The 12,226-nt window shown below is 36.2% G+C and overlaps 1 protein-coding gene across 7 annotated transcripts in view; it reads right to left on the minus strand.

Annotated features, from left to right (window-relative positions):
• Positions 1–12,226, minus strand: part of LOC136805712 (receptor-type tyrosine-protein phosphatase beta-like) — a 40,181-nt gene that overhangs the window by 8,333 nt on the left and 19,622 nt on the right. The window contains exons 2-8 of one of the 7 annotated variants that reach the window (XM_067062259.1): positions 3,956–4,016; positions 3,594–3,649; positions 2,975–3,007; positions 2,522–2,658; positions 1,365–1,732; positions 952–1,174; positions 128–207 (exon numbers count right to left, since the gene is read on the minus strand). In XM_067062259.1, coding sequence (XP_066918360.1) covers positions 128–207; positions 952–1,174; positions 1,365–1,732; positions 2,522–2,658; positions 2,975–3,007 — 841 coding nt within the window. In that variant the 5' untranslated portion in view covers positions 3,594–3,649; positions 3,956–4,016. Of the gene's footprint in view, positions 1–127; positions 208–951; positions 1,175–1,364; positions 2,659–2,974; positions 3,008–3,106; positions 3,320–3,593; positions 3,650–3,955; positions 4,017–9,375; positions 9,539–12,226 lie in introns of those variants that run through there. The other 6 variants (XM_067062256.1, XM_067062254.1, XM_067062255.1 and 3 more) reach the window with 6 other exon arrangements.

A 12,226-nucleotide genomic window follows, 5' to 3' on the forward strand; every position in this document is an offset into this window, starting at 1 on the left:
ATATCTTCGTCCCGGGTTGTACAAACATTTACTCGGAGAGCTCAATCACAAAACAAGGTAATATCTGAATACGAGATTACTGGAGAAGAAACTAGCAAAGGAGGAAATAAAAAAAAAAGTTACCAACCTTTTTGTAAAGTAGACCAGGGTTTTGAGGAGGGGGTTGTCAAAGATGTTCCATTGGTGAAGAAGACTTCCAACTGAATACTAAACGAACAAAATAGAAGTTTAATACATCTTCGAAAACATCTGCACTTGATCAAAGGGAATATTTATCATACCCATGTCTCTATTTGTCAATAACAACTTATTGTGAAATTGAATTAGATCTTCAGGATGGGTGTGTCTCCCTTCTTTTACCACTTCATGTGGGTTCAAAATAGTGAAAATATAACTTTGAGGGTTGTCTTTCATACATTGGACGAAAATATAAATGAAAACCTGAGAGGGAGTAGTCTTGAAATTATTACGCAATATTTCTCAACAAAAAAAGACTTCTTGTAAAGTTTGGTCTAAAAGTCCTCTTTAGGTGAAAAGATATAGTGAAAAGATATAGCTAAAAGTAATACCTCCTTAGAAAGATTTTTTATAAGATCTTTTATATCACTTTTCGATCGAAAACCACAAGCCTCCGAGAAAGGTCAAAATAGGCCATAAATTGCTAGAAACGATCGAAATGGACAAGAGGCTATAACTCTTTACCTAAAAGAAAAACTGAATACTTACTTGAAATCAGCGCTGTTTCAGAAAAGATATTACCGAGTAGAAAAATCTTCATTTTTTCTTTCACTTTTCATCTTCATTTTCAAATCCTTAGAAAATTCTTTAAAGCTCACATCGAGCTGCTAAAATTATCTTTTCAAAAAGGTATTAATTACTTTTAGTTATATTTTTTTCCCGTGAGAGCAATGTGTAAAGTACGGAGTTTTTTGGAACAGACTTAAGTAAAACCTGTAGTTAGTTGAGGGAGTTAGAGGACCATTACAAATCTCTTGATCGACTTTAGTACAGTCTTTACTGATGCCAAGTTTGATGTTCAAGAATTTGGCTGCACTTCTTCTTTTTCGACGTGGATCGTTCGAAAGTTGCTTGGGCTTCATGACAAGTGCAGGGTAACGGTCGTGTTTTTCTTTCTTGATGAAAATTCTGTACCATGAGCCCGTTGACTTGTAACCTGTATAAAAATATGTATCTTTATAGCCGTAGGGACACTAGGACTGTTACCTTTTACATTTTCGTAGATACTACTTTTTTGCATGCTTAAATTTTTCTTAAATACGAAATTACGAAATTGAATACATGAAAGAAAATGTGGCAAAAAGAAATAAAAATCTCAAAATTTACAAAAAGAATTAGTGACTTACCAAGTGAAGGAATGACGACATAAACAGTGATCTCTTCCCAGCTGTCGACAGGATAAGACAAAGGTAGCAAAACAAATATACTGGTATCATCAATATTTTGCTTAAATGCTGGCAAAGGTGGTTGCGTTGTGGTTGTGGTTGGTTGTTGAGTAGTGGAGGGTTTTCTTGATGGTGGTAGGGATATAATGGAGGTTGTCAATGAGACTATTTCTCTCGTAGATGTGCTTGGTTGAATGTTCTTAGGAGACGAACTCTTTGAATCAGTGGTCATAGCTTTTGCGGATGTTGGCGAGTCTGACTGCGATGTTGCGAGATTGTTGGGCGTCACCAAATAATTTGTAGCAACAGTTGACGTGTGCTCCAGGGAGCTTGAAAAAATATCAAAGGATCTATGGAAGGGTTGGGAGGATAACTGGAGGGTAGAGGTTACCACAGATTCAGTCGTTAAAGCTGTCTTTTCTGATGTTGTTGATTGTTGTAAGATTGAAGAAGCGTCAAAGTTGGTCGTTTGTAATGTTAAAAAACTGTCAACGTTTGATGGTTGCGAAGAAGCTTCATATGACGAGTAGCTTCTGTCAACAGTGGAGAAAGCCCGTAAAGTTGAAATGATGTTTGAAGAAGGTTCCACTTCAGCTGATCTGATAATGGTTGACGAGGAGGTGCTGGCAGAAACACTGTAAGGTACACTGGGAGAAATGCTTGAAGAAAAGCTAGAGAACTGGGAACTAACAGAGGTAGAAAATAAGAGGTAGGAAGATGAAAGTGAGGACGGCAAAGCAATCGAAGAAGAGTAAAGAGACTTTTCAATGGGAGAAGATGAAGAAGAAAATGGCGAAGAGCTGTCAAGAAAGTGCGTGGAAAACTCTGTTTGAAATTGTGAGGTCTTCATAGAAGACAACATGTCCAGTGCTGTTATAGAAAGGTCTGTGGATGAGTTTGTTTGACGATCACTTGATATAGAAGTTTGTAAGTCAGTCACGAGTTGTGATGTTGAAAAGTCTATAGATGTTGTTGGTGATTCTTTAACGTTCATGTCTGTAGAAAAGTCAGGTACCATTATCAATTTAGTTGTTGATATAAAAGTTCGTACAGTCATGTCTATTGATAGGTTACTTGTTTCCAGTCTTTCAGCAATGATGTTCATTGAGGAGCTATACCTTTGAGTGGGTGGTGTTCGGGAAGGTTCATTTAGGGTGTTGGTTTTCATCGAACTGGCGGATGGAGAAATCGAAGCAAGTTCGATGGATGTAAAAGTGGATGAAAATTCATTCTGTATCGTTGTTGCTGTTATACCCTGAAGGAAACGAAAAAATCAGTAATTCATTCCAAGAAGTGATGGATCATTAAATTTCCTTGTTCTAAATTTCCTGGTTCAACGAAACGGGAACAATTATCGTTTTACTATTTTTCGCTGCACATATCATACCAACCCGTTGCCCAAAATATAAGTAGCTATTCACGGGTCAGGATCTTATATAAAAGGGCGTGTCTCGAGACATACTATAGAATACCATCACGTAGACATTTTATTTTAACTAATCCAGACTTCCTGAAGAATTACAAAAATATATTCTGAGAATGCGAAGAATGAAAAAGAAACGAAAACTTACATAAAACCAAATGGCAAGCAGAAGCATCACCATCTAAGAAAGAAAACCAAAAAAGTTCAGTATACGACACCCCTCTCTTAACTGTTCATACAACATATAAAAAATGAAAGCGATATGAATGATAAGACTTACAGCTTTTTGTGAAATGAATATATATTATACGCTTAATAAGTATTAGATGAACTCTATAAAACGTAATGAAGAGGATAACACTACTTTGATATTACGACAACCTTCTCAAAGATCATGATGATGATACATCGTTTTCACAAAGAGTCATCCAAATCATATCTCAAGTAGAAATAAACTTCATAGAAACACACATTACAGATCTCTTTTCTCAACTTCCAATCAAATATAGGAAGCGAATAACTAGCAATTACCGAACTAAATGACCCTCATCTCATTTCATTCAACACAAATTGCTAATTGCTACTCAAAATGTCTGATAGTGATTTTTTGATTAACTATCATTTTCATCCATTTATAACAAGCTCTCAAGGGGCGGATGAATACTAATCAAGTCACGCATGTAGCTAAAATATTATTGAATTATCCATAAAGAAAATGATTCTAAAGAACCACAGACAAATCTACTTTTCAAAGATAATCAACCAACCTTAAACTTGACGAGTTATTCCTTTGGCGTCCATCATTCCGCATGGATATCAATCTCTAAAATATCAAAAAATTATTAAGTAGGATGTTTTCATCCACTGGAATTTATAAGTATCAACACTCTCAGTATAAATAACATGACGTTGATAATCCAAACTTTTCACAAAAATATGTATAGTATAGAAAAACGTTTTTATAGAAAGAAAGCAAGTGGAATACTTCATGAAAAGCAACTCTCACTGAATGGTCAGGATGAATAAAATATGAAAGAAAACAAAAGACTTTGTTTGTTCAACATAAACAGGAATGCTTGGTGAAAAGATAAATAATCAACGGAAAGGTTCCGTCCTGTTTGTTCCTAACCTTTGCTTGCTTGTGTTTCACATCGACATCTTTTCATCAATAAGTGTGCAGCCACCGCCTACTATAACAAAAAAAGATCATACAGTAACGTCGTTTATCACTGACCACAATCGAATGATCACCAAACCATAAGAACATTTAAACACTGCTATCAGGAGTGTAAATCAAAAACACGATATCCTTATCATAAATCTTGAAGCTTCGTATAGAGAGGAGGGTAGAATGGAGTGAGTCAGAATGCATCAGCTATTCATACAACAATCTGTCACTTATATGTATCAAAACTTTACGTTGTATCCGGCTAAACAAACTTTAAATATTAAAATAACAACAGACTCAATTAAAAAATAATATCCAAGGCAGACTAACTTTTATATTTAAATCTGTTCAGCTTTAGTCAATTTCTAAAAAACATTTTGTCCGCCAATCGATTTAAAAAAGGCACACGGATGAAGAATTCTTCAAACGATAAACTGCATCCTACTTCTAGCCGATTTGCAAATCTTAACAAAATTTGTATCGAGAAAACCTAAGTAAAAACTGAATGTTTGAATTTCGTAGGCTTGATCTTTCTTCTAGGTCTAGTTTGCAAATAAAAAATTGAATTCATCTTCACGGTGGAGGGATTAGTATAGTGAAATTGTGGGTTAATGAGGGGGGAAACGTCTAAAAGACGAAGAAATAAAGAAGACATTTATGTCTGTCAGTTGTTCACAACCCTCGAAAAAAAGAAGTTTGGTAAAATTTTTATCCGTGGAAGGCAAGGCAAGTTTTAGAACCTGAAGTTGCAGCAATGAATGAGCATAATACAGTTGACAAGGTGTTGATTCAACTCGACAAGTTGTTTTTGAGAGAGCTTTCACATGAAGCGTATGGTCAATTCAGGAAGTTTAGATTTTGTAGTCGAAGTCTCTATTCCTTTGTTTCTTCCAATAAAACGTCAATTAACACTGGTTATGTAAGTGAACAGGGGAAATTTGAACCGAAAGAGATAACTTTTAGGATCTGTAACATCTTTCCTGGAACACAATCGCATGTGATTGGTTCGACAGTAGATAGGATTGCAAGACTTTTATGAAAGGGGGACCGTAAATAAGACTCGGCAAAGATTTCCATAGCCAAAAAAGCCAAAAACTGACGTTACAGGCAAAACTCCAATACTGCAGTTTGATGATCTCGCAAACAAATAGTTTCATCGCGTCACTGAAGTGAAAAGAGTTATTTCGTCGTCTTTTTTTGGTCCGAAACTCTTTTCAGTGACGCGATTAAACTAAATATTGGATTCCAGATGCACAAGACTATTTGTGGAGAAACTTGGCTCTGGATCAGCTAACAAGCATCAAAGAATTCAAAAGCAACACAAGTCTCGAATTTGGCAAATGAAGACGATGTTAAACAAAATAGTACCTACATTATTGGCAAAATGAATTCGTTTTTTGAGAGTGGTGTCATTGATGGGGATTCGACTCATTAGCAAAGAAGCAATGAATGAGGCTGAAATGAAAATTGTTTGAGCACACCGCCAATTCAATGGAGGAGAGAAAGAAGGTGATGAGAAATATAACCGACAATTCAGTCAAACACCATATCATCGAAAAAGAAGTCTTTTGAAAGATGCTAGTATTGATGACCCCAGGAGAGCCTTGATGTTAATCATGCAAAATTTGTGTGTACAGAAAACAACTTAGGCAACTGAATAAATGAAACAGTTGCAATCAATTTAAAAGAATGCAGGAAAGGCCCGTCAAAAATTCAAATCAAAAGAAACAGTGCAAGGGTGATTGAAAGTGGAAGGTTCCAGGTACTGTGATTGGACAAGATTGTCGACCATGGAAGTGTATGTTCTTGTCCATCCATGTCCTCTTATACTGGAGAAAGTCAGCTTCGTGACATTTACTGAAAGAAAAATACTCCTTCAGTACCCAAAGATGGTTTCAGTGACAGCGACAGAAAATCATCAAATTCCAATGATGGGAGAACAGGAGCAGTGGAACGCAGCGTGCCAACCCCACGTAATGGTAATCCATTATTAAATACCGGTTCACTTGCCAGTCGGTTGATAAAACTTATAAATCCTTGCTCATGAGGGTAATTTAGGGCTCAGAAGTTTGCATGAGTGGCTCATGATGCACGTCTTTCCAAGCAGAAAGCAAATTGTCCAGGAGAGTCTAACAGTTAGAAGGGGAGGATATTCGTTGTGGTACATGGGAGTGAAAAAGAAGCCTAAGGGCTAAGGAAAGTCCATACATCGGTTTGAGGAAAGGTAACCAGCTTAGATTGTGTCTTTTGCAAGAGGCAGGAGATCAAAGACCAAAAGTGAAATAATTGATCAACCTGAAACAACGTATACAAAGAAGCTAGACAAAATGTTTGTCCACACAATGATCATTTGCGAAATATTCGTTGATCTAATAAGAAAGGTTTTGAGTTGTTAGTTCAAGTTGGCACACCCACATACAGCAACGAAGCCCTCACGCCAGCTTCAAAGAAAATACACCAGCATTGATTTCGTAGATTTCATTTGGCGATTGGGGTAGACAAAATCTAAAGTGACGAGTTCATCCAACCTCCACCAGAAATTGAAGAGGAGAAAATTAAAAACAAATAAGTGCCGATGTGTATGGCTTGTCCGATGCGCCCATAACACGGTATCAGCGAGTCAAAGAAGCGCTTCACTTTGAGCTCCATGTTGCAAGCATTCAGTTGAGCTTTCTTATTCTAACAAAGGGTTAATTGTGATCTTTGTAGGCGACTCCTAATGGGAAGAAAATTAAGATTTTGTAAAGCAACTCATCTAGTCGTTCAAAAAGTTATTTGAAAGCGGAACAAAATAAACATGCTCGCTCAAATACTAAAGGTTGCAAATATCACAGACAATACATAGAGTCAAAATCAGACGAACATGATATCGCCAATTAACCAAACCGATTTCTGTCCGCAAAGAACGAAGGGCGCGAGGAAAGCTACCATTAGGAAGTGAAGAAGCAAAGCAATTTCGTTTATTGATGGACTAATTAACTGGGCAGCCACACAGATCAGACCAGATGTTTTGTTTGATTCCTGTGAAATCGCATCAATGATGAAGAATGCTATATTTGAAATTATGGAGCTTGCCAGGACTCATTGGAAGGAATAAGAAGGTATTCTAAATATAACGCTCGAAATCAGAATACTAAAATATAATGTTCAGAAGTTTGTTTCGGTTTCACTGTTGTTGAATAGGGAGTTGAACGATTCTTTTCTCCACAAAGCCGAACTGATCATGATTGATCACACTTTGAGCTCAATTTTCCAAAGTGCTATGAGTTTTAACAGTAAAAATATTTTTATATTACAAAGTGGAAAGATAAATTTTAGATTATGGTGGATTATTTATCAAATTTAGTCAAGTGGGTAAAAATTTATACTGTAATCAAAGGTAAAAAGTCTAGCCAGGGTGCAGTATGCAGTGTTGACGAGTCCTAATAAGGACGAAATGCATATACTGCTCTGCCACCCAAATCTCCTGAAAGAAGATAGTTGAACAGAAATTCTATGAACTTGTTCCAGACAATATTCTATCAACGGTCTTCTTCATAAGGTCAAGCAGCTGGAAAATTTCAGTCCCAAAATGTTCATTTTAAAAATAGTGCACTTGTAAGGAGATATCAGATATACGTGCAACTTATTTGACTGCTGATATCTTGTCTTTGAAAAATTTTGAGTTGGTTTGCTAGGACTTTTTGGTATTTTGATGGAGATAGTATGATAATTTTTACTTTGATTTTCTAAGCCAGAATTCCTTTTGAAATTGGTAATAAAATCGGTAATAGTAAATTTTCAACATTCTTTTTTGTAATAAGAGAATTATGACACTCAAACAATTCCATGAATTCTGATAAATTTCCTGGAAATTATGTCAAACATGTCTCCTGATAAAATTGTTTTTTTTAAATATCTGACTTGAACGGTCTTTAATTCAACAATTTGAGGAAAATTCAGCAAAAATCAATTCAATTTTCTTGAAACCTTCCAAAAAGTGGCCAAACTATGTAAAATGAAGGAATTTAACAAAAAAAATGTTGGGGAAGCCCATGGACATGTTCATAAAAAAATGCATTGCCAATAGAATCCCCTTCAACCCCCTAATGATGCCAATGTACCATTTTTTATGTGAATATTGCCTAATAGCTGTTTTAGAGTCATTAGCCAGCTTTTTAGAAAATTGCAATGTTACATCATTAGCCAGAATTCTGGCAAGATTCAAATTATCACAACTTGAGATATACTAAGCTTTGGAAATTGCTGTTACATAATTTGCCAACAGAAATCTAATGAGCTAACCATCATGTTATTCTTTGAGAAGGATCAAATTCTGTTAGAAAAATATAGGCTAATTTTGTAACATAGGTCTGAAATGTCACAAAAACCTCAAAAACTTGCCTTTTTTTATGAACATGTCCCCATATAAGGGCTCCCCCAGGCCCCTCCCCTCTGAAGGCCCTGCCCCCAAAGCGCCAAAAAAGTTTTTATCCAAACATAGGATTATTATATATCAATGGATGTGCAGTTTGAAACTGCCTTAAATGTCTTATTAAAATGCCAGGAAACTTAAGCAATTTCTGCTGATTTCTGACAAAATAATGTGAAATATTAGTTAAATTGTTGATAGTTAATAATAATAGTTAAATGAAACATATTGTAGCTACAAACTAAATGAAAGTCTGCAACGTTGAAAAAAATATATAAAAAATCCTTGCTTGGATTAAAGACTTCCTGTCAGGAAGAACACAGAGTATTGTTGTAAGAGGTCATAGGGTCCAGCCCTGGTCTAGGTCCCAGGCAAAAAAATAGGCCCCCAGCCAAATACTAAATTTTTTTTAAGCAGCCCCCAGTCCTATACCTATAATAGAATATTTGTTGATTTGATATCGTTTTTAGGAAAATCACATTTCTATTCTTTTGACATTCTCGAAATCTATTTCGTGGGTGAAAATGACTATAATAATGGTTAATTTAAGATGGTAGACACAAGTGAAAACAAACAGAATCAAAAGACTGTAAAATGAAAGGTTTTTGGAGAAAAATATGGTGATATAAAGAAAAATAGTCAGCCCCCAGCCATCGAAATTCCAGCCTCCCCCAAATATTTGGCTCTATTTAGCTCCCAGTTTTCCTTTGAATTTTTTTGGGTGTAACCCCCCCCCCCAAATGTCAGGGGGGTTGATACTATGGAGGCACAATTTCTGAAAGCTCTCCAGTTACGTCAGGGGTTCTTCAAGGAACTCTTTTAGGGCCCCTGTTGTTTCTCGTTTACATTAATGACATGCCTTTAACGGTAGAGTCATCACTACCACTCTTTACAAATGATTCTCTACTGTACAGAATTATAAAAAAGCTGGCACACTGTCATGTGCTCCAAAACGATCTAAACAACTTACTTCACTGAGAAAACAACTGGTCAATGGAATTTCATCCCGACAAATGCAAACTTATTCGTATTACAAACAAAAGAAAGATGATTGAAGCTTCTTATTCCATCCATCCGTCCTACTTGAGAAGGTTGACCAAGTAAAGTACCTCGGCATAACCATAACAAAAAATCTAAATTGGAAAAAACACATTAGCAACATCATATCGAAAGCAACTAGTGTAATGTTTGTGTTTATCTTCAACGAAGTCTTCACTACTTTGACAAAGAATCTAAATTTCTAACGGGTGACCCACGAAAAAGTATAAAAGTTTGGAGGATAACTGTGTCCAAAAAAAAATTTAATTTTAACTTTAATTTAATTCTTTTTTCATGGTAAAGAGGAAAGGCAAACTTAAATTTTGATGTATCATTTTTTAATTTTGAAAAAGTAGTTATTGAGATATGGAGGTATAAAGTCATTATAAAAAAACGGTCAAAAAACGTCAAAAAAGATAGTATCAAATTTGTATCAGGAACAAACATCTTTCCTTTGATCATTTGCTATTTCTTTGTCTTAAAAGTTTCGTTAAGAAATAAATAAGTAATATGGAATGTTGGACAATATTCCCAAATCGTTCTTTTGGGAATAAATAAACAGTACCAAAAGTAGCAAAATGAATTTTCATAATGCCTTGTTTGATGTTAAATTTGTAAGAGCATTGAGAGAAAACTTTCAGAGATGGCTCAGCTAAGCAAAAATCAACGTGTATGGATTTGTCTGGAATACGCCAGAACAAATAACGCTTCCGAGGTTCTTAGGCGATGGCGTTGTCATTGGCCTAATATTCCACCTTCAACAATTCGAACTTTTTTGAATCCTTCCGGTAAAAGAAATCAAAATATGCTTCCCACTCGATATCTCTTTTTATTTGTTAATTAATTAATTTGATATTGTCTTTTTTGACTTTTTTGGACTGTTTTTTATAATGACTTTTGACTTTATACCTCCATATCTCGATAACTAATTTTCCAAAATTAAAAAATGATACATCAAAATTTAAGTTTGCCTTTCCTCTTTACCATGAAAAAAGAATTTAGTTAAAATTCAATTTTTTTCGGACACAGTTACCCTCCAAACTCTTATACTTTTTCGTGGGTCAACCGGTATGTTACAAAGTATTTGTATGACCAATCTTGAAATATGCTAGCTCTGTTTGAAGTCGAAATAGTACACAACTACTCACCAACAATTTAGAAATGGTACTAAGAAAGGCAGCTCGTTTGGTGGAAAATAAGTGGCAATATGTCTTCAGTCCAACTCGAATAATCAAATCACTAAAACTGCAGTCATTGGAAAATTAGAAGACAAATGGTTACTTTTTGACATTAACAATAACTCAAAATTTGTGGACGATAAATTAAAATCAGCATGTCAACGCTGTGTATATATATGCGTATGATAGAAAGACAAATAAATGAGTATGTATAATAAATAGTAAATAAACAATAGATTAAATATCTAAATTATTTGAATTGATCCAATTTCGAAAGTCATTGTCAACTGTTTTAATATCACCTCGGATGTCTATCGTTTGGCAAACTAAAACATGTTGAGGAGTTTGTATTTCACCACAGACACAGTTAGGGTTATTGCTCAGACCAATCCAATGCATAAAACTACCATAACGACCGTAACCCGAACGTATGCGATTTAGCTGGACCCATTCGTGGCGCTTTAGATCGTGACCAGGTGGTTTGTTCGAGGGCAGCGGAATAAATTGTTTCAATTGGTGAGTTGAATCATTCCAGCGTTGGCGCCATTTTGCATCGGCCCAAGTTTGAGGGGAAACATTCTTGGTGTTGTCAGCAGCAAGTGAGTGCATCCTCCTTGAGAGTGGAGATCTGCTTTTTAACCTGCCGTTAAGTAGCAGGTTGTTGGCAACGATGTTAAGCATGTGGTCGTCGGAAAGAGTACGGTTTCTGAAATCTAGCATGTTTTTGTTCCTACGGATGTCAGATGGAGCAATTCCGCAGAGCACTGTTAGAATTTCAGTGGGGGTCGATTTGATGCAGCCGCTTATCACTCGCATGCAGCTGTTCAAATAAACGTCAATCTTGTTACAGTGAGGGCTGTAGCTCCAAATAGGAGAACAGTATTCTGCTGTGGAGTAGCAGAGAGCTAGAGCGGTTGTATGGAGGGTAGTGAAGTCTGCGCCCCAGCAATTACCAGCGAGTCTTCTAAGAAGATTACAACGTTTTGTAACCTTGGAGGAGGCATTTGTAAGGTGTTGGTTGAAAGAAAGGGTACGATCTAGCGTAACACCAAGGTAAACTGGGTTTCTTTCAAAGCGTAATTTCTCACCATTCGTTGTCACGTTAAGTTCGTAATTGGCTTTCGGGTTGGCGAGATGAAACACACTCGAGACAGTTTTACCAGTGTTCAATTTGAGTCTCCAATTTGTGAAATATGTCCTTAAGGAGTCAACATCCTTGGAAAGGTCCATTTCAATCTCTGGGAAATCTTTGTGGGTGGATTTCAAAGCAAGGTCGTCTGCATACACATACTTCTTGCTAACGGTAGGTGGTAAGTCATGTGTATAGATGTTGAAGAGTAATGGAGCGATTACAGACCCTTGTGGAACACCATTGATAAGGGTGCGACAGCGGGATTTCTTTCCACCGATATGGACGTGGAAGCGACGCTGTGATATCATTGACATGATGGCACGAACTATCTGACGGCTAGGAATCGTTTTTAACAGTTTAAGTGTCAGACCACGATGCCAAACTGTATCATATGCTGCAAAGAGATCCACGAGCACAATACCAGCCTTGAGCTTCTGATCGAATGCATGTTCTATGTCCTCAGTAAGCAGAGC

This window comes from Clytia hemisphaerica, unplaced genomic scaffold (assembly GCF_902728285.1).
Source record: "Clytia hemisphaerica strain Z4C2 unplaced genomic scaffold, Clytia hemisphaerica genome assembly, whole genome shotgun sequence".
NCBI classification, from domain to species: domain Eukaryota; kingdom Metazoa; phylum Cnidaria; class Hydrozoa; order Leptothecata; family Clytiidae; genus Clytia; species Clytia hemisphaerica.